The sequence below is a fragment of the Scyliorhinus canicula genome, chromosome 12 (genome assembly GCF_902713615.1).
Source record: "Scyliorhinus canicula chromosome 12, sScyCan1.1, whole genome shotgun sequence".
Lineage (NCBI taxonomy): Eukaryota > Metazoa > Chordata > Chondrichthyes > Carcharhiniformes > Scyliorhinidae > Scyliorhinus > Scyliorhinus canicula.
The window spans coordinates 118,687,358-118,710,581 of record NC_052157.1 but is presented as its reverse complement, the minus strand read 5'-3'; the positions used below and the strand labels follow the sequence as shown (position 1 = coordinate 118,710,581).

The following is a 23,224-nucleotide window of genomic DNA, read 5'->3' as shown; positions in this document are numbered from 1 at the left end:
GTGTATTTTTTGATTTTCTTCCACCCTTTCCATTGTTCTCTCTCTCCTTCACTGCCTCTCTCTCTCTTTCTGGGATCTTTTATAACCTCTGGTCATATAACCCCTCCCATGTTTGCTTCCATTTTCCCGACTAGCTTGCTCACTTTTTGAAGGAGGACTCAGATGATTCCGAAGTGGAATGGATAATGAAAGAGTCTGTCTGTGAGAACTATCCTTTCCATCCAGCCCAGGCAAATTCTCCAGCAAATATAACATGCTCTGAAAGGATAGAGTGCAGGACTGCGTTGGGAATACCAGAACAATTGAGTTTGGCAGGAACATCCGATGTAGTGAAAGAGCAGAACTGGAAGCAGACACTCAAAGGGCAGCAGGGCGATAGTCTTCTCGTGGCTGTCGAGCCAATGCCACTTAACTGTGCGCCCAGGACAAGGAGTCCGTGGGGGAAACTGGACCCGTACGATTCATCTGAGGTAACGTTGGAAGAATTAGAAGTTCTAGCAGTGGTTAAACAAATTAATCTGTAGGAGGAGGAATAGAGTTAATGATTGATCCAAATTGACAAACTGAACATTAATATCTGTGGAGAGAGAAACAGTCGTCAGACTTGCTGAGTAATTCCAGCATCTTCTGTTTTCATTTCAGATCACCAACATCTGCAGTATTTCATTTGTGTTATCTATGGTAGGCCTGCCCAACCTCAGTCCTGGAAAATGCACCTTTGCTAAGGTCCAAGACCTTGGTTGTATTTGACCCTTTATTTTTTTATATCTCCTCATTCATTCTGAATTTTACAGAAGTTTAGGAAAAGGCACTTTTAACTCCTCTTGCCACATGGTTGGGTGACTCAGAATTCCTAATTCTGTCCATATCAACAATTTGAGATGCATACATATTAATGGTCATGTGAATGTTAATGGAAATGGAATCTCCATTCTCATGGCAACATCTACATTAATGTCAATGCCTGTATTATGGTAACATGACTATAAATGAAAACATGGGTTTTGATGTGGTCCTGTGAGTCCATTCTGCACATCTATGTGACACTTGAAAACAAAGATATTTGGACAGCCTTGGTCTCTGGTATTTCCCTTGCTGCAGGACAGAACTGATGGGATTGCTTCCTGTTAGATCAATAGTCAATCAGCAGTAAAAGATGGCAAGGAATTTAATGTTTTTGGAAATCTAAATATTTGACTAATATTAATTCCAGGTAGGCACAGTCCAGTCCCTTCTGGGTCTGAAATTTGATCATCGCATTCAGAGACGGCGCAGAGAATCTACATTGTTATAATAGAAACAAAACTGAGGTTGCAGTTGAGGCATATAGTTAGAGCAGAGTAGATGGCCCAGATCTCCCAATCTTCAATAATCAGAGATGGGACATACCCCTGAGGATGCATTACCCCTCGGACATCCCAAGTGGAAGGATTCTGTGCAAATTGCCAGGAAGAGTGAACTTCCAATGGGTAATTTGCCTGCTCCACGATGCAGTGATATCTCTTTAAGATATCACAACATCCGGAGACTACCACTCATTCCGCTTACCCACTCACCAACCCTACCCACCTACCAACCTAACCCCTTACCCGCCCTACTTTCTTACCCATTTACCTTGCACATTTAGCTTTGCTCCGTAGATGTTTTCCAAGCAGCTTAAGGGCATTTGAACTCTTTACTTATACGGCAGCTAGTACGGCATAAAGGGGGCATGGTTTCTGTACAGATTCTCTGTGCTGGTCCCTTTGAGGTTTGTTGCACTGTGTTGGATGTGAAGGATCCTCATTGGAAACCTTTACTGAAATATGGAAGGAAGCTAAGTGCCTGATCAGCATTTGAAATAGGTTTTCCGATCCTGATCAGAAGATCTCGGTCAATGAGTCTTTATTCTGCTTCCAACCTTATTATGCATGACGTGTGAGCTTGTGACGGGGATCAAACAGAAAGCTCAGCAGAACCCAGCTCAAACATCCTTGATCTTGAGAAGAAATTGGTGAAATTGTTCTAAAATAGGACCAAAATGACCCATATTAGAGCCCATGCTTTATAATAAGATTCTGATAATCATTTGATTGCGAGGTATTGCCTGTCAACATGTAGGATTTGTCGTATGATGTATGTGTTACTTTTGTACTTATCGATATGGAAACCTGGGCCCAGATTTTCACTACAACATAGCGGTTCTCCAGTGTGGAAACAAATTCCCAGAAATGGCCAAAACTTCTAAGCACCACCCCGAACCCAGCATTTCCCCTATTCCCGGGGGTGGGTCCAGAGTCGGGCTGGTGTCTGCAAATGCATGATTCACGGAGGCAGCTGGCCCTTTAAATGACCAGCTGCCTCCACTGAAGCGTCATTTTGGGAGCCCACAGATTTAAACCAGACTTGGGCAGATTAGAACAGGTAAGTGCAGGTCTAAACTTTTGGATCATTTGGATAGCCTCTTTGGAGATGTAAGGTATCCCTTTAGATAGGGTCTCAGGGGCACCTTTGGGAGAGGTAAGGAACACTTTAGGAGAGATAGGGCACCTTTTGCGATTTTTAAAATTAAATATGGTTAAGCCATGTTTTATGTGAAATCCATTAGAAGTGACAGGCTGCCAAAGAACTGTCCAGCTGTCAAGGAACTGCACAACTGTCAAGGCTGTCAAAGATGTCAAAGCTGTCAAGGAAGTATCCAAGGATACTAGGTGACTTGAGATAAGGGCAAAGGGTGGTGGATGGGGGGCACTGGTTGGCGTAGCTGCTATGAGGGGCCATGGGGGTTGGTGGGAGGCATGGATTGGCACAGGTAGGTAGGCATGGATGGGGCATAGGCAGTGTATGGGGATGAGGCAGGCTGAGGACTGGAGCTATGATTTTGTTTTGCTATTTTTAAAATTTGTTCAATCACAGTGCTGGCGAACAGAGGCCCAACCAGCCTTTGCACCTGGCAGCCTCTGCGCTTGTTCTGGGGTCACCACGCTCTGACTCCTCATTTGCCGGTCTCTCCCCCAACCAAACACCCAACCTGCAGGTGGACATTTTTAAAGGTCAGTTTTGCAGAGCTGGGCAATCTCACCAATTTGCGCGCCTGGCTTGGGGATGCAAATCTGAGCCTTGTTTGCCTTTTGTTACAAAGTGTTACAAAATAATAATAGAGCTACCTCGTAGCCAAAGAGTGACTCAGAAACTCGTCATCAATACTTAGAGGCAAAATGTTGTACATAATAGCATATGTACATATGAAGTAGAACTAGGAGTAGGTCATGCATTCCCTTAAGGCTGTTCCACCATCTGATCTGATTGTGGCCTCAACTCTACTGTCCTATCTACCCTCTGTATCCTTTGACTCTCTTGTCAATCAAAAGCCTGTCTAACTCAACCTTAAAAATATTCAATGATCCTGCCTCCACTGCACTGTGGGGAAGAGTATTCCACAAACCAATTACCCTTATCAACTTAAATGGGGGACCACTTATTTTTATACTCTGTCTCCTAGTTGTAGTCACCCACAAGGAGAAACACCCTCTCAGCATCCACCCTGTCAGGTCCCATTAGGATCTTATATGTTTCAATAAGATCTCATTCTTATGCTTCTCACTCTTCTAAACTGTAGTGGATACAGGCCCAACGTTCCCTTATAAGAGAACTCATTCATCCCAGGAAATAGTCAAGTGAACCTCCTCTGAACTGTTTCCAATGCAATTATATCTGTGATTAAGACCAAAACTGTACACAATATTCCTGATTTGGTCTCGCCAATGCAATGTACAAGTGTTGCAAACCTTCACTGCTTTTATATTCCATTCCATTTGCCCTCATCATGTGCTGTACCTACATATGGCGGTGAGACTCACTGAATTAAGATCAGTTCTTAAAAAGGACCATCACAGGTACAATGGGCCGAATGGCCCCCTTCCATGATACTTGATATTCTAATGTAAATAAAATAGTATGTCGACTTCCACTCTGATATTGGTTTCTAAAGGGATCATCAAAGTATCTGGGTTCAATTAGAAAACTGCTATCATTGTGCGGCAGCCCCAGGAAAGTGTAAATTGTGGGGTGTGTCATTGTGGAGTCAGACGGAGGAGGCAGCAGTGGGGGCAGGCTACAGTAAAGATGAACAAACTACCCAGGAAATGACATTTGCAGCATGAACCAAACAATAATTCCAGGACATGCATCAATTAAAAAGGTTACATCTCCCAAGCATTAGCTATGAGGAGCGGTTGAATAAACTCGGTTTGTTCTCACTGGAACGACGGAGGTTGAGGGCGACCTGATAGAGATCTACAAAATTATGAGGGACATAGACAGAGTGGATAGTCAGAGGCTTTTCCTTAGGGAAGAGGGGTCAATTACTAGGGGGCATAGGTTTAAGGTGCGAGGGGCAAGGTTTAGAGATGTACGAGGCAAGTTTTTTACACAGAGGGTAGTGGGTGCCTGGAACTCGCTGCCGGAGGAGGTGGTGGAAGCAGGGACGATAGTGACATTTAAGGGGCATCTTGACAAATACATGAATAGGATGGGAATAGAGGGATACGGACCCAGGAAGTGTAGAAGATTTTAGTTTAGTCGGACAGCATGGTCGGCACAGGCGTGGAGGGCCGAAGGGCCTGTTCCTGTGCTGTACTTTTCTTTGTTCTTTGTTCTAACATTGGGGAAATGAAAAGCTTGCATTTTATGAGGGCTCCCCTGAGATTTTACAGGGTTTTCAATATTGAAGCCATCCAAAGTCATTGAGCTATTTTAAGATGCTTGAAAAATGACTCTTGGGAGGCAAGAATTAAATTATGCCTGTGGAAAATGACACCTTTCTTTAAAAAAAAATGCATTTAAACAGCACCTCTCTCAAGCTCCAGACATTCCAAATCCTTTCCAGTCAGTCAAGAACTCTTTTTTTTTTTGAAGCGTGATCATTACTGATCATTACTGATATGTAGGACCTAGATTGAACATGTCAAACCCCTGCAAACAGCAGTGTGAAGATGACCAGATGATCTGTCTTTGTGATGTTGATTGAGGGATGAACTTTGGTAAGGGGATCCAAAATAGTACCATGGGCATTTTACAGTGCTCACCTGAGAGGAAAGACGGTGGTGGGAGGGATAGGGGGGCCTCAGTTTAACATCTGCCATGATTTTCTACACCAGTCCTGAAAAGGAATTGAACTCATAACCTTGAAATTCAGAGGCAAAGGTGCTACCACTGAGCAATAGCTGATAGCCCTGTTGAGCTCGCAAAGTGGACCTTGCTTTCCTCCGTCTTCTAGTAAAGCTACAGTACTGGGCGCCCACAGAGATGGATGCTGAACACCACTCAGATATTTCACCACTCAATATAGGGAGAGGATGTCTTTCCATAGTCTCCATTGGATATGCACAAACCTTGTTATAATACATCATCACAGGCATTGGGTAATGGGTAGGGTAGCAGGAAGCCCCACAGCCAATACCGACATCATCACAAGGAGTAAGTACTATCCTGGAATCATAGAATAGAATCATAGAATCCCTACAGTGCAGAAGGAGGCCATTCGGCTCATGGTGTCTACACCCACCCTCCAAAAGAGAACCCCACCTAGGCCCACTCCCCTGCCCCATACCCGTAACCCCACCTAACCTTTGGACACTAAAGGGCAATTTAGCATGGCCAATCCACCTAACCTGCACACCTTTGTGGGAGGAAATTGGAGCACCCGGCAGAAACCCATAGAGATACGGGGAGAATGTGTAAACTCCACACAGTCACCCAAGGCCGGAATCAAACCCGGGTGCCTGGCGCGGTGAGGCAGCAGTGCTAACCATTTTGCCACTGTGCCCTCCAGTTCACAGACATTAACATAAGGACTTGGCGTCAACAGGCATTTAACACAAGGACTTGTGGTGCAACAAGCTTTGATATAAAGACAAAGTGCAAACATAGGCATTAATATAAGAATGATCGTCTTTCTACTACAGGGAGTAAAGTGCTATTGGAATATAAATGAGAAAAGCTTGATGGGAATTGGCTGCTGGGTATTGAGTGCAATGGAAAATTCACTTTTACAAGATTAGTCAATGAACATACCCTGGAGACATTATCAAATACTTAGAAGATGTGATTTTTAATTATTTTGGTTTCCTGGGACTACAGATTGCTTTCTGTCAAGAAAATGATTCGCTGGGCCTCATTATAGAATACTTGTTGAAAGTTTTATTCACTCGTGGGGTGTGGGCATCGCTAACTAGGTCAGCATTTCTTGCCCATTCTTAATTGCTCTTGGGAAGGTGGTGCTGAGCTGCTGTCTCAAACCGCTGGAGCCTAGGTGAAGTAGCTACACCCACAGTGCTGTTAGAGTTCCAGGATTTTGACCCAGCGACAGTGAAGGAATGGTGATTTATTTCCAAATCAGGATGGTATGTGGTTTGGAGGGGAACTTGCAGGTGATGGCGTTCCCAGGCAGCTGTTGCCCTTGTCCTTCTAGGTGGCCGAGGTTGTGGGTTAGGAAGCGCAGTCGAAGCTGCCTTTGGTGGGTTCCTTTAAGTAGATTTGCTGCAGCCCTGAATGGTAAGAATTGGCCAAATGTTTGCTATTGCTTTAATAATGAAATGTGTTGTGTCCTGTGTTATTTGGTAAGATTTAACCCCCTCAGTACTGCACTTGAACAGAAGGAGAAAGATCAATCTATGACACTAGGAATGCGAGAATACATTTTCAATATTGGATCGAAGTGGAAAGAAATGTATTTTCATCAGATTGTCTCTATTCATCCTTCCTGTTGCCAATATAAATCCAACTGAAGATAAATTAAACCACCCCCTCACTGCGCCAGCATTGTCCCTTCCCCCATCCATCCATCTTCAATGGTGGAGATATGTGACATGGTGAGTCCAACAGTGAGGGAATAAAAATGCGGATAAATTATAATAAAGGGAAGAATGAAGAACACCTTATAACAGAAAGGGAATGTCACAAAAAGAATATCAAAATGAGAAGAAAGTGGAAATGGTGTAGCCTACACCTTGTATTTATTTAACACCATTAATACATTAAAACTTCCCAAACTACTTCACAGGAACATTGTCAGACACCCAAGCGACATAAGATGATTTTGAACAGGAAGCCAAAAACTTGGACAAATGCCAGTGAGGGTGGTGGATGCAGAAACAATTAATGATGTCAAAGGGAAATTGAATGGGCTCTTGAAAGAAATTAGCACGTAGGACCACGGGGACCAAGCAGGGAACAAAGAAAAGTACAGCACAGGAACAGGCCCTTTGGCCTTCCAAGTCTGTGCCGACCATGCTGCCATCTAAAGTAATCTTCTACATTTCCTGGGTCCGTATCCCTCTTCCCATCCCATTCATGTATTTGTCAAGATGCCCCTTAAATGTCACTATCGTCCCTGCAGCCACCACCTCCTCCGGCAGCGAGTTCCAGGCACCCATTACCCTCAGTGTAAAAAACTTGCCTCATACATTTTCTCTATACCTTGCCCCTCGCACCTTAAACCTATGCCCCTTAGTAATTGACCCCTCTACCGTGGGAAAAAGCCTCTGACTATCCACTCTGTCTATGCGCCTCATAATTTTGTCGACCTATCAGGTCGCCCCTCAACCTCCGTCGTTCCAGTGAGAACAAACCGAGTTTATTCAACCACTCCTCATAGCTAATGCCCTCCATACCAGGCAACATCCTGGTAAATCTCTTCTGCACCCTCTCTAAAGCCTCCACATCCTTCTGGTAGTGTAGAAGTGGAAGTGGGGCTAAGAGTTTTGCTGGGAGCCAGCATGGAGTCGACAGGCTGAACGACCTCCTTCCGTGCTGGAAATTACTCAATGATACTTTATACTCTGAGACTGAGAGGTAGAGCACTATATGGAGGAAGTTGCAGAGTGTAGGTACCAGGCAGGCACAGCTGTTAATTTTATAGCGATGGTGAAGAACGCAGAAATCTCAAAGGTTGTAGGGCAGGAGGGGTTTATTGAAATAGGAAGGGGCACACCATGGATGGATTTGTAAAGAAGGGTGTTGCAGACTGAATTGACATTGGGATGACACAGGTAGAAAAAGGGGTCAATGTGTCGGGAGCACGAGAGTTCTCCCAGGCCGGGTGCAGAGATATAGCATGCAAGAACCGCTCAGTTACTGTTAATAAATATATCCTGTTGTTCGTCTCTGGTCGGCAGTGATTGGAACCCAATACTTCTCCAGGTGGGAATTTTTAAATCAAGGCTTCAGTGACCTGGAAGCCAATGTAAGTCAGTGAGCACAGGGTTTAAACTTGTATGGCAGGGGGGTGGTTACCGGAGCAATAGGTCAGAAGGTGAAAGTATTGAGGGAGAACTAAGGAATAGGGCCAGTATGGCTCTGAGGAAGAGCAGACAGGGAGATGTTGCTGAAAACAGCGGGTCTGGTGACCTGAAGTGCATATGTTTTAATGCAAGAAGTATTACGGGTAAGGCAGATGAACTTAGAGCTTGGATTAGTACTTGGAACTATGATGTTGTTGCCATTACAGAGACCTGTTGAGGGAACGACAGGATTGGCAGCTAAACGTTCCAGGATTTAGATGTTTCAGGCGGGATAGAGGGGGATGTAAAAGTGGTGGTGGATTTGCGCTACTGGTTAGGGAGAATATCACAGCTGTACGACGGGAGGACACCTCAGAGGGCAGCGAGGCTATATGGGTAGAGATCAGGAATAAGAAGGGTGCAGTCACAATGTTGGGGGTTTACTACAGGCCTCCCAACAGCCAGCAGGAGATAGAGGAGCAGATAGGTAGAGAAATTTTGGAAACGAGTAAAAACAACAGGGTTGTTGTGATGGGCGATTTCAACTTCCCCAATATTGACTGGGACTCACTTAGTGCTAGGGGCATAGACGGGGCAGAATTTGTAAGGAGCATCCAGGAGGGCTTCTTAAAACAATATGTAGATAGTCCAACGAGGAAAGGGGCTGGACTGGACCTGGTATTGGGGAATGAGCCTGGCCAGGTGGTAGAAGTTTCAGTGGGGGAGCATTTCGGGAACAGTGACCACAATTCAGTAAGTTTTAAAGTGCTGGTGGACAAGGATAAGAGTGGTCCTGGGTGAATGTGCTAAATTGGGGGAAGGCTAATTATAACAATATTAGACGGGAGCTGAAGAACCTAGATTGGGGGCGGATGTTTGAGGGTAAATCAACAGCTGACATGTGGGGGGCTTTCAAATTTCAGTTGAAAGGAATTCAGGACCGGCATGTTCCTGTGCGGAAGAAGGATAAATACGGCAAATGTCGGGAACCTTGGATAACGAGAGATAGTGTTGGCCTCGTCAAATAGAAAAAGGAAGCATTTGTCAGGGCTAGAAGGCTGGGAACAGACGAAGCCTGTGTGGAATATAAGAAATGTAGGAAGGAACTTAAGCAAGGGGTCAGGAGGGCTAGAAGGGGTCACGAAAAGTAATTGGCAAATAGGGTTAAGGAAAATCCCAAGGCTTTATGCACGAACATAAAAAGCATGAGGGTAGCCAGGGAAAGGGTTGACCCACTGAAGGATAGGCAAGGGAATATATGTGTGGAGCCAGAGGAAATGGGCGAGCTACTAAATGTAAATACTTTGCATCAGTATTCACCAAAGAGAAGGAATTGGTGGATGTTGAGTCTGGAGAAGGGTGTGTAGATAGCCTGGGTCACATTGAGATCCATAAAGACGAGGTGTTGGGCGTCTTGAAAAATATTAAGGTAGATAACTCCCCAGGGCCTGATGGGATCTACCCCAGAATACTGAAGGAGGCTAGAGAGAAAATTGCTGAGGCTTTGATGGAAATCTTTGGATCCTCACTTCTTCAGGTGATGTCCCGGAGGACTGGAGAATAGCCAATGTTGTTCCTTTGTTTAAGAAGGGTAGCAAGCATCAGGCGCCTGCTGAACGTGATAATGACCCCCTCCGGGGAGAGAACACAAGAGGTGATCGTCTCCCTGGACGCAGAAAAGGCCTTCGACAGAGTCGAATGGAAATATCTCATAGAGGTAATGGAGCGGTTCGGGCTTGGAACAGGGTTCACCGCTTGGGTAAAGCTCTTATACAACGCTCCCATGGCGAGCGTACGGACCAACAATACCAACTCCCAATACTTCCAGCTGCACAGGGGCACCAGACAAGGATGCCCACTGTCCCTGCTGCTGTTCGCACTAGCAATCGAACCGCTAGCAATCGCGCTCAGGGCAGCAAAAAATTGGAGGGGGAGGCAGAGAGCACAGAGTCTCACTCTATGCAGATGACCTGCTCCTCTACATCTCGGACCCACAGAGCAGCATGGACGGAATCATTGCGCTCCTGAAAGAGTTTGGAGCCTTCTCGGGCTACAAACTCAACATGAGCAAAAGCGAGATCTTCCCAATACACCCTTTGGGGGGGGGGCAGCACTAAAGGGGCTGCCGTTCAAACAAGCCCAACACAAATTCCGCTACCTGGGGATCCAAATAGCCCATGACTGGAAAGGGATCCACAAATGGAACCTCACCAGTCTGACGGAAGAAGTAAAAAAGGACCTGCAAAGATGGAACACACTCCCGCTCTCCCTCGCGGGGAGAGTTCAGACGATCAAAATGAACGTACTGCCCAGGTTCCTCTTCCTGTTTAGATCCATTCCGATTTACATCCCCAAGGCCTTCTTCAAAGCGCTGGACAAACTAATCATGGCGTTCGTATGGGGGGGGTAAAAATGCTAGGATCTCAAAGAAGGTCCTACAAAAACAAAACCCAGGGGGAGGGGGGGGGGGGGGGGGGGGGGCTAGCCCTCCCAAACCTACAATTCTACCACTGGGCGGCAACAGCCGAGCGAGTAAGGGGATGGATCCAGGAGCCAGAGGCCAAGTGGGTGCGTGCGTGCGGAGGAGGCCTCCTGCATGGGGACCTCCCTCCGGGCCCTCGCCATGGCAGCACTCCCATCCCCACCCAAAAAACACTCCAGCAGCCCAGTGGTGACAGCCACCCTCCAATCCTGGAACCAACTGCGGCAGCAATTTGGCCTGACCAAAATGTCGGACAAGGCTCCCATCTGCAACAACCATAGGTTCACACCAGCACTGACTGACGCCACCTTCAAAGGGTGGAGGCAGGACGGAGGGACACTGACAGTTAGGGACCTATACACGGACGGCAGGATCGCAACACTGGACGAACTGACAGAGGAATTTCGGCTAGCCAGGGGGAACAAGCTACGGTATCTGCAGTTCAAAAACTTCTTACGAGAGGAGACAAGGACGTACCCACAACCACCATGACAGACACTACTGGAAGACCTACTGGACGCAAGTATCCTAGATAAAGGGAACTGTAGCGACATGTATGACCGACTGGTAGAAAGGGCCGACACCGTACTGGACGCAACAAGAAAGAAATGAGAGGATGACCTGGGGATTGAGATAGGGTGGGGACTCTGGAGCGAAGCACTGCATCGGGTCAACTCCACCTCCACGTGCGCAAGGCTCAGCCTGACGCAGCTAAAAGTGGTACATAGAGCCCACTTAACAAGAAACCATATGAGTAGGTTCTTCCCGGATGGGGAGGACAGATGTGAACGGTGCCAAAGAGGCCCGGCCAACCATGCCCACATGTTCTGGTCTTGCCCCAGACTTGTGGAGTACTGGACAGCCTTCTTCGAGGCTATGTCCAAAGTGGTGGGGGTGAGGGTGGAGCCATGCCCGATAGTGGCGGTCTTCGGGGTTTCAGACCAGCCAGATCTATTCCTGGGGCGGAGGGCGGACGCCCTTGCCTTTGCCTCCCTGATCGCCCGCCGTAGAATCCTGTTTGGCTGGCGGTCAGCAGCACCACCCAGAGCTGCAGACTGGCTGCCCGACCTCTCGGAATCTCTCCAAATGGAGAAAATCAAATTCGCCATCCGAGGGTCAGACGACGGCTTCCACCGAACGTGTGAGCCATTCATGCAATTGTTCCGGGACCTGTTTGTGGCCAATGAACAAGAGGAAGAATAGTCGGGTGGCCAAGAATCAGGGGAAAATGGACGGGAATCGGGGGAAGGTAGCCGTGGGGGGGAGGGCTACGGGTTCGTTATGGGGGTTTGTTCTCATGGTTTTACGCTTATTTCTTTTTCTTGTTAATTTATTGTTTTTGTATTGGAGGGGAGGGGTTACTGTTTTTCTCTGTTGTGATAAAATTTGTTGTTGAAAACTTGAATTAAAATTATTCCAAAAAAAAGGAAGGACAAAGCCGCAAGCGACAGTCTGATGGCAAGCTAAGGCCCAAAACCAAATTGTAAATAAATGCCTATAAACATGTGCCTCGGCCATATTGGGGAATGTAAAATATGTATGCCAGTTAAAGGGGGCGGCCACAGTTGTTATTATGAAGATGCTTGCCTGTAAATATACATGTTAATTTTTGCGTGTTTTTTTTCTAATAATTTGTAATTTGTTGGATATAAAATATGAAAACTCAATAAAAAACATTGAGAAAAAAAAAAAGAAGGGTAGCAAGGATAATCCAGGGAACTACAGGCCGGTGAGCCTTACGTCAGTGGTAGGGAAATTACTGGAAAGAATTCTTCGAGACAGGATCTACTCCTATTTAGAAGCAAATGGACGTATTAGTGAGAGGCAGCATGGTTTTGTGAAGGGGAGGTTGTGTCTCACTAACTTGATATAGTTTTTCGAAGAGGTCACAAAGATGATTGATGCAGGTAGGGCAGTGAATGTTGTCTATACGGACTTGAGAAAGGCCTTTGACAAGGTCCCTCGTGGTAGACTGGTGCAAAAGGTGAAGTCACATGGGATCAGAGCTGAGCTGGCAAGATGGACACAGAACTGCCTAGGTTATAGAAGGCAGATAGTAGCAATGGAAGGGTGCTTTTCTAATTGAAGAGCTGTGACCAGTGGTGTTCCGTAGGGATCAGTGCTGGGACCTTTGCTGTTCATAGTATATATAAATGATTTGGAGGAAAATGTAACTGGTCTGATTAGTAAGTTTGCAGACGACACAAAGGTTGGTGGAATTGCGGATAGCGATGAGGACTGTCAGAGGATACAGCAGGATTTAGATCGTTTGGAAACTTGGGCAGAGAGATGGCAGATGGAGTTTAATCCGGACAAATGTGAGGTAATGCATTTTGGAAAGTCTATTGCAGGTAGGGAATATACAGTGAATGGTAGAACCCACAAGAGTATTGAAAGTCAGAGAGATCTAGGTGTACAGGTCCACAGGTCTCTGAAAGGGGCAACGCAGGTGGAGAATGTAGTCAGGAAGGTATACGGCATGCTTGCCTTCATTAGCCGGGGCATTGAGTATAAGAATTGGCAAGTCATGTTGCAGCTGTATAGAACCTTAGTTAGGCTACACTTGGGGTATAGTGTTCAATTCTGGTCGCCACACTACCAGAAGGATGTGAAGGTTTTAGAGAGAGTGCAGAAGAGATTTACCAGGATGTTGCCTGGTATGGAGGGAATTAGCTATGAGGAGTGGTTGAATAAAATCGGTTTGTTATCACTGGAACAATCGAGGTTGAGGGGCACACTGATAGAGGTCTACAAAATTATGAGGGGCAGGACAGAGTGGATAGTCAGAGGCTTTTCCCCAGGGTAGCGGTGTCAATTACTAGGGGGCATAGCTTTAAGGTGCAAGGAGCAAGGTTTAGAGGAGATGTACGAGGCAAGTTTTTTACACAGATGGTAGTGGATGCCTGGAACTCGCTGCAGGAGGAGGTGGTGGAAGCAGGGACGATAGTGACATTTAAGGAGCATCTTGACAAATACATGAATAGGATGGGAATAGAGGAATACGGACCCAGGAAGTGTAGAAGATTTTAGTTTAGACGGGCAGCATGGTCGGCACAGGCTTGGAGGGCCGAAGGGCCTGTTCCTGTGCTGTATTTTTCTTTGTTCTTTAGATGATGTGTGAACAGGCCGTGGGCAGTGGAGATTTAAATGTGGAGGCTGTCAAAGAGGAAGAACTGGTTACACAGTGTAAAGGAGAGAAAAGATCGGAAAGAGTAAAAAATAGTGAAGAAGGAAAAGGAAATATTGAAAGAAGAACAGAGAAAAGAAGCGGTGCAGAAGAAGCAAGATGATGTTTTGAATGGATAAAGTGTAGAAGGCAATGTGCAATGTATGAAAAGGGAAATGGGGAATGAGGGATGGAGACAAAAGAGTATTGAAAGATAGAACACGGAAAGTAAGCAGGGAGAGTGGATAAGGGTCAGAAACAACTTGGGTACCAAGGAAATTCAAGCATGAGATCCAACAGAGTGTGGTCACATGAAAATTATAAAGTTGATAGAGTGGCAGAGATTATGGTTGAATCATCAGCTCATGGAATGGAAAGTAAAGAAAATGAGATGGTTTGAAACGGATAATCAGGGACACTCTGTAAAGAAAGTGTTGCTCGTTTTGCTAAGTGTGCTTTACACTTAATTTGCTCTGTTTCATAACCTTTGCTCTAGAGTCGCCAGGTATCTTTATGATACCACCACGAGGTTCAAGTTCAAGTCCTGATCAATAACTCAATACATCAGCTAGTAAGGTTCAAATCAAAACACATTTATTATATACACAGTCAATCGCTACTCATGCATAAAGTACTACAGAACTAGACTATTTCTACCACTAAAGGCCAATACTTAGTTTTGGAAAAGGAACCCACTGGGTCAGGGAACAATGCCTCTCGTTCGATCCTGAGACTGCAGGCTTCCAGCTGGTATGGACTAAGGGTTAGGAGCGCCTATCTCGTAGCGTGCGTTGACTGGACACTTATTTGTTGGTGTGGCTGCTAGGCAAGTCTCTCCGAGTTGAGAGTCACGGTTGAGTTCTTTGAGGGCTGCTAAGAAGACTTGCCAAGAGACCGAATTGAACTTGGGGACTCTACTTTATAGTCCCCAGGGGCTTCGCGCCCTTTTGGGCGGACCCCGTACCTGGTTCCAATTGATTGGACCATGTTCCCAATCAATTGGTTTGATTTCCCAAATACTGGGGCTGTTCCCTGATCGCTGGCCGGTTCCTAAGTGTCCGTTGCCTTCTTTTGTTTTGGCTCCTGCTGGCGCCGAGGAGTCTGGATTTGCCTCGATTATCTTAACTGTTGCTATTGTTCCCGGGGATCGCTCATCAATATGCAGATGGTCGTCAGTTTCAGTGCTGTCTGCTTTCTGCGAGTCTAATATACAGGAAGCTTTGCATTCTACTTGCTTCCCTGTACCTGTCCATTTTTCCCTGCGTTCTTAGCGAATCTCCATTTTATAGTCGGGAAGTGGCCAACCCAGGTGGCTACAAAAGGGAGAGATCGAAATTGGAGCCATTAGCCGTGGGTGCAGCACCCATAATGGGCACTATATCCTGCGAGCGTCCAAAAACGGGATTTGCCACAGATTTACCACTCTCTGGATGAAGAAATGTTTCCCCACCTCAGTCCTAAAAGGTTTACCCCTAGTTGTTCTTGCAAGGAAAGTGATATGGTATTAGTACATGGCCTGGTCAATAGTGTGGACGACACAGAACTCTCTTGGCTCTGGTCATCATGTAGGTGAAGTAACTTTTCTCTCACAGACCTACCTCACTCTCAATGAAGATCCACTCCTGCTCCTCCCCTGCAAGCTCCATGACTCTATCCTTATACGGAGTCAGGATCCTCAGCTCGGACATCCCATCGTCCGTCTTCCGTCACTCGCGTTGGTTGGGAGCAAGCTTCTCCTGCCAGACACAAATGTGGATAATGCGAGCAGGCTACTTGGCGGTCAGACGTTGATGATACCTGGCATGTGTGGGCAGTGAGCGTAGAGAGGTCCTGAAGAAGACTGCTGGTGGGGGTTTGAGGTAGATTGTGGGAGGTCAGGTGCTGGAGACCTGGAGATCTTGCGAGAGGGCTTCCTGCCAGCTGATGGTATATTGTAGCCCACGTGGCATCTGGGATATGGGTGAGGGCCCCCGCCCCCTTTGCGTATTAAGAACCTTGTTTCTTCGCTGCCATCCTCCTGGCTTGAATAGGAGCAAGTTCTGTAGAGCCATTTAAATGCAGCGTCCCCATCATTAAAGTATGCAGATGACTCCCAGGGTGGATGAAATAGATGCTTTGTGCCTTGGGTGTGGCTCTTTTCATGTAGGGAAAAAAACCTTCTAATTGCCTGACCGTACTGCCGGGGCCAATGGGAATCGCAAAATATTCGCGCCAAAAATGTCACTTTGTCGGAAAATTCCACCCTATATCTTGGAATGTCAAAGGATGTGACTGTTGTCTACGATTTTCAGTGAGTTTTCCATGAATTGGTGAATAATACTTTGTGTTTAATTCCTCCGTGTTTAAAATAATGCCTCTGTGTCTAATTCTGCAGGACCAGGATAAAGAATATGTCGGATTTGCAACATTACCCAGCCAGGTTCATCGCAAGTCAGTCAAGAAAGGGTTTGACTTCACACTACTGGTGGCAGGTAAAATAGTTTGTTCCCGGGATTTTGATGATTACCTTGGCAGCATACCTCAGTGAAATACAGGGCAATGGTAAAACCAGACACACTGCTGTCACAATATCACATATCCCTGTTATGGAACATGCTGGTGTTAACTGCGAGGGTATTCCAACTTGGGACATTGGTTCGTGGGGGTGTATAGTTTAATTTTTTTTGGTGTGAGGCAATAAGTAAGACCCCAGTGATAATCAGCCCTGTCGTCATGTAACAATTATTGAAGACTAATTATTAATGTAAAGAAAAGAAAAATACACACCAACAGGATGGCTCTACTCTCACACAATTAAGATGTATGAATTATTAAACACACGCAGTTTCTATATAATGTACCTCTTGTTACATAATATATCTATGATGCCCTGAACTGTGTAAGATTTCCCCTGTTCCCCAAACAACATCCAAATTTAATAACTAGCGATAGTTACCACACACTACAGGGATGATACTTAAATCTGGGAACCGTCTTTTTACTGGTCCAGCAAAGATATTTTAAAACTGCTGTTACGAAGGTTTTCTGCACTGCTTTGACTCTAAGACTTAGATGTTTCTTTGCTGTAAACTTGGCCTTCGGGCTTGGAGGCTGAAACTGGCCTGTCCACTTTCTGATGGATGGCAACTGCCTCACCTGGACCCCCCAGGGTCTGGGCAATTATGCCTTTGTTGCTCTTTGATTACGCCTTCTGTGTATTCGGCTGTCTGCCCCCATCAACCTCCTTGACATTAACACATGTATATTTGTGAGACCTTCCCAAAAGTCTTTAATCTGTTTCTCCACCATAAGATATTCCCACTTGACTATTATCTAAACTGCCATTCTAAACACATTACCGGGAGAGATGCATACCAATTGAGGCTCTTTGAATACTGTCTACTGATGTCTCCGGGTGGATTCATGACATTCCACTTTGGCAATACCAGGTTTGCCATCTCTATTAAAACCATAAATTCTGTTCTAGTAATACCAGCATTTCAATCATTGCAATTGCAGACATGCCAATCTGCACGTGGCTATTGCTGTACTGTGCACATATGTGACCAAGAACAGATACAGTGTACAGGTAGCCCAATAGCATAAGCTAGCAGTACCAACTTTACATACAGTGGGAGCCACAGACAGTGGAGGTTTCTGCCTGTATTCCAGAAACAGCTGCAGAGCCGCAAGGTAAACACTGTCCCCCATATTACAACTCCAGTCCCGGTGTATTCTGACCATGGGCAGACTGAGTACCTCATGCCAGACATTCAAGGCAATAAAAGAGATTCCCTAATCACAAGGCTCACAAACCTTTCAAACCATAAGATGCAGATTAAAAACCAAAGTCACAAATCAAAGTCTTCGAACTACTTTGAATGTAAAGCTGTCTCTTTGAGCTAAGTTTCAGCTGTTCGAAATGTAATCAATAATGCATAGTGGGCAATAAGCCCAAGCTATTAATCAGCCAGATTGAAACTATATAATAACTTTGTTTGGACATATACACCTTGCCCTGTGCAAACTGGGTCTAGATGAAAGGTCCCAAATGTTTCTCTGCTCAAATCTAACCCATTTTTATAGTTGTTGTTGCTTCCTTTCAGGAGAATCGGGCCTTGGGAAATCAACCCTAGTTAACAGCCTTTTCCTCACAGACCTGTACAAGGACAAGAGGTTCCTCAATACAGAAGGTCAGATTCAGGGCGGTTCTTTTGCTGAACTGGTCTGTTTGAACTTAATTCGGAATAGGAGAGTCAGCATTTGATAAGATCAGTAGCCTTGATAAATATTGTAAACAGCAAATATTATAGATCTTTGTTATCTCTCAAACTCTTGGGGTAATTGTATTTTTGAAAACAGTACCCACCACTGGCTGTGCTAAAATAGCACCAATTACCTTTCCTCCTGTCCTTCGCATTGACCCTGAGACTTGTCCAAGGTCTCAGAGGATGTCAATAATGCTCAGTGCGCTGGCAGTGGAAGCCGTTCCTAACATTGCACTAATGATTCAATAAAAATCAGTAGTGTCACATGGCACCTGTGTCCAATTGGCTCTCCACAGAACAAATGCACTGGAACCATTGAAGCTTGACATTCAATACTATTTGTCTCTCCAGTCCTGAAACAAGAGTACCATTTCTTTCTGTAAAGTACATGTGGATTAATTATGCGCTGAGCAAGATGAGAGGTTACCATGGGGAAATAAGCATAGCTTGAGCACACAATTTTGGCATCAAACGTTCTCTGTAGGTTGCTGTACAATAGATGAAGAGTAAAGCCTGGCCCCCTCTGCCCAATCCAATAACCTATCTCAGTGCAAAACTCCAAAGTGGTCCCCCCATTGCACCAAACTCTCCATTTCCATTTCCCAGAGCAGTCGCCATGTGGCCACAGCTTAAGATTGCCAACATCTGAATGAATGTTAGTTCTGTGCGTTGGCCCAAACATTCAAAACTTGAATGAAGAATCCCCAAGTTCATTTCATGTGGTGAGGGGCGGGTGGGGGGGGTGGGGAACAGTGTTAACAGAGAACAGAAAGAACACCTTTTAATATCCTTGGCCTGGACTGTATTTGAACCCCGTCTCCATGTGTCGATGTTTCACTTAAATACATCCAATGTGGAATTAAGTGATTGACCTTTAGATCAAACAAAGGTCAATTGTATGAGACATTTTTTTGTCAGAAAATAAAGGCCATGGATTAAAAATTGTCCTCTTTGTTGAATGAATACCGTTCAACTGAATCACTAACCCGTCTTCGTTTTCTCTCCAGAGAGAATCACCCAGACTGTTGATATCACCAAACATTCGGTGGAAATTGAGGAGAAGGGAGTTCGACTTCGGCTCACAATTGTGGACACACCGGGATTTGGTGACGCCATCAATAACGAAGAATGGTATAAAGATCTAGCTGTTCAGGATAAAAGTTTAATACAATCATTTCAGGCTGGTTAGAACAAATGCTGATTTGAGGATTCAAAGAATAAAAGCACAGGCAGGACTAGAGACATTAATTAAAATCTAATCAGTAAAATGATGAATTAATTAAACCTCTTTAAAGGTGGCAAGAAAGATGATGTGCAGTGGCTTCAGAATGTGGGAGGGTTGGAGACAAGTGCGATCCAAGGAAAACACACCTGCAGTAAGTACCTACAGCTGGAAGAAGTTCGGCTCAGAGTCATTGAGCTGGAGGCTGAGCTGCAGACACTGTGAGACATCAGGGAGGGGGAAAGTTGCCTGGACACTTCATTCCAGGAGGCGGTCGCACCCCTTTCAATATGGCCATCTGATCTGGTCCGAAGCCAGGCACAAGACTTTGTGACTACAAGTGAGGTAGGTTTCGCGGGGGTTCGAGAATCTTCCAACCTTTATGGATAAAAGCAAGAGGTGCAAGGTGATTCAGCGAACTGGCCACGGCACTGTGGTACAGGAAGCAATTCAAACAGGGGGAGTGAATAGAAACCTAATGCCAGTAGGGGGCACTATAGTCAGGAGCTAGAGAAGGTTCTCTGCAGCCAAAAGCATGGGCTCAAAAGGCTGTGTTACCTGTCTGGTGCCAGAAGTCAGGACATCTTCTCTGGCCTGGAGAGGAAGTTGCAGTGGGAGGGGGAAGATCCAGTTTTTATGTGGTCCACATATGTGCCGACGTAGGTGGGGCGAAGAAAGAGATTCTGCTTAAAAAGTATGAGCAGCTAGGGACTAAACTAAAGAGCAGAACCTTAAAGGTGAAAAAAAACTCTGGATTACTAGCTGAGCCACAAGCAAATTGAAGTAAGGTAAATAGGATCAGGGAGGTAAACATGTGGCTCAAAGACAGGTGTGGTAGAAGTGGGTTTTGATTTGTGGAGGACTGGCACGCATACTGAGAAAAGTGAGATTCATGGCCGGGATTCTCCCCCAACTGGCGGGCGGGCCGTACCGGCGCCAAAGAGTAGCGTGAGCCACTCCGGCATCAGGCCGCCCAGAGGGTGCGGAATCCTTCGCATTTCCGGGGGCTAGGTCGGTGGGGAGTGGTTAGCGCCGGGCCAACCGCCGTCGAAGGGCCTCTGTAGGCCGGCGTGAGATGGCGCATGCGCGGGAGCGCCAGCGTGTTCTGGCGCATGCGCAGATCCGCTGGCGTGATCCCTGAGCATGCGCAGGGGGTTTCTTCTCCGCGCTGGCCATCGTGGAGCTTTACAGAGACCGGCGCGGAGGGAAAGAGTCCCCCCACAGCACAGGCCTGCCTGCAGATCGGTGGGCCCCGATCGCAGGCCAGGCCACCGTGGGGGCCCCCCCGGCGCGGATCCCCCCCGAGGACTCCGCAGGCCACCCTCAGAGCCAGGTCCCGCTGGTATGGACCTCGTCCATTTCACGCCGGCGGGACCAGCCGAAAACAGGCAGGCGTTCGGCCCCTCGGGCCCCGGAGAATCTCCGGGGGGGGGGCACTGCCAACGGCCCCCGACCGGCGCGACGTGAACCCCGCCCCTGCCAAAAATACGGCGGCAGAGAATTCGGCAGCCGCCGTCGGAGCGGCGGGGCAGGATTCACGCTGCCCCCCCCCTCCCCACCGGCGATTCTCCGACCCGGCAGGGGTCGGAGAATCATGCCCTATATCTTTGGAACAGTCTTCGCCTGAACCAATCAGGCACCAGTGTTCTGACGACTTGTTCAATTCATATAATAGAGAGGGCTTTAAACTGAATTACGGAGGCAAGGGGTCAGGTGAGGGAAGATGTGATAAATCAAAGAGAGAGGGGGAGGCAAGAGAGTAAGGTAGCAACAAGGGAATTGATGATCTGCATGTCAGGAAGGGAAAGAGCATACAAACGGAGGAGTGCACCAGCAGATAAGGTAGAGGTTGCAAAGATAATACAAAGATGGAATTAAAGTCATTTTTTCTGATGCACACAGTATTCATAACAAGGTATTTGAATTCACGGCACAAATTAAAGTAATCAGGCATGATTTAATTGCCATTAGAGTGACGTGACTGCAGGGTGACCAAGGCTGGGAACTGAATATTCAAGGATATTCAACATTTAGGAAAGATAAGCAAAAAATATAAGGAGGTGGGGTAGCACTGTTAATAAAGGATGAGATCAATGCTTTTGTGAGAAAGGATCTTGGATCAAGACGTGGAATCAGTTTGGGTGGAGCTAAAAAAACACAGCAACTGGCAGCAAGCATTGGTAGGTGTTGTTTATAGACTACTAAACAGTAGTTTGGTGCATGGTATAAATCTGGAAATTAGAGGTGAATGTAGCAAGGGTAATACAGTAGTTAAGGAGGACTTCAGCCTGCGAAAAGACTGGGTAAACCTAATTAGCACTAATGCTTTAGAAGCTGAATTCCTGAAATATATACAAGATGCTTTTCTAGAATAGCATATTGAGCAACCAACTACTGAACAGACTATTTTAGATCTATCATCAATGACAAAGGGACAATTCATCATCTAATTGTAAAGGGAAGAGTGATCATAATATGTTGGAATTTAACATTAAGTTTGAAAGTAATGTAGTCCAATTCAAATGAGGGTCTTAAATCGAAACAAAGGCATCTACAAAGGTGTGAGGGACAAGTTGGCTGTGGTAGATAGAGAAACTACATTAAAAGGTATGACAGTAAACAGGCAATCACCAGCATTTAAATAATCGGTACATGATTCACGACACATTTATATTCCTTTGAAGCACAAAAAACCAGCAGCAATGGCAATTCAACTGTGACTAATAAAGGAAGCTAAAGGATTGGAATAAAGGAGATGCTTATAAGGTTGCCAAAGCATACTAAGCCTGGGGATTGGGAACATTTTAGAATTCAGCAAAGGTGAAAAAAGATACTGATAAAGAGAGAGAAACGAGAATATGAATATAAACTAGTGTGAAACATAAAAACAAATGATAATAGTTTTTTTCAGTATATAAAAAGGAAAGGATTAGCAAAGGCAAAGACAGGATAATTTATAATGGGGAATAAGGAAATGGCAGAGAAACTAAAGAAATATTTTGTGCCTGTCTTCATGGAAGAAGACACAAAAAAGCCTCCCAGGAATGCTGGAGAACAAAGGGATTGGTGAGAGTGAGGAACTGAAAGAAATTAGCACCGGTAAAAACGTAGTACTGCAGATTTGCTTTTCATAAATATCTTCATTGAAGTTTACATTTGTACATTATTATTGACTATTTACATGCCGTCCCCCACTCCCCGGCTCCCCACCTCCCCCTGTCTTAGGCCCTTTCCTTCGCTGTAGATGGATCATTTATCGCTCATTTTTCTCTTACGTTTTTGTGGGGGGTGCCTCTGGCCCACTCATTGGTTTCTCCCTGGGTACCCTCCTGGTGTTCCCTTGGATCTCTCCCCCGTTGCTGCCCCCCCCCCCCACCTCCTTGTTCCTGTCTGCTTTGTGTGGCCCTGGTGGGTTCCCATGCGTTCATGCATTCACCCCCACCCTCCTCCCTTTCTTTCCATTATTGGCTTCAAACAGGTCCTGGGATGGGCTGATGAATGCCCCCCATGCTTTGTGGTAGCCATTGTCCGACCCTCAGATGGTATATTTGATTTTCTCCAGATGGAGAAAGTCTGACAGGTCTGCCAGCCAGTCTACAGCTGTGGTGGTGCTGCTAATGACCAGCTGAGCAGGATTCTCCGGCTGGTGATTAGGGAAGCAAAGGTGAGGGCGTCAGCCCTCTTCCCCACTTGAGGTTCTGGCTGGTCCGATACCCGAAGACTGCTACTCCCGGGCACGGCTCCGCCCTCACTCCCACAACCCCGGACATCACCTCGAAGATGGCTGTCCAAAACTCGACAAGCCTGGGGCACACCCGGAACATGAGGGAGTGGTTGGATGGGCTG

The 23,224-nt window shown here is 46.1% G+C and overlaps 1 protein-coding gene across 13 annotated transcripts in view; it reads left to right on the top strand.

Annotated features, from left to right (window-relative positions):
* Positions 1-23,224, top strand: part of LOC119974723 (septin-5-like) — a 239,204-nt gene that overhangs the window by 123,508 nt on the left and 92,472 nt on the right. For all 13 annotated transcript variants that reach the window (XM_038813880.1, XM_038813886.1, XM_038813888.1 and 10 more), the window contains 4 exons: positions 135-470; positions 16,284-16,380; positions 17,995-18,081; positions 19,164-19,287. In XM_038813880.1, coding sequence (XP_038669808.1) covers positions 135-470; positions 16,284-16,380; positions 17,995-18,081; positions 19,164-19,287 — 644 coding nt within the window. The remainder of the gene's footprint in view (positions 1-134; positions 471-16,283; positions 16,381-17,994; positions 18,082-19,163; positions 19,288-23,224) is intronic.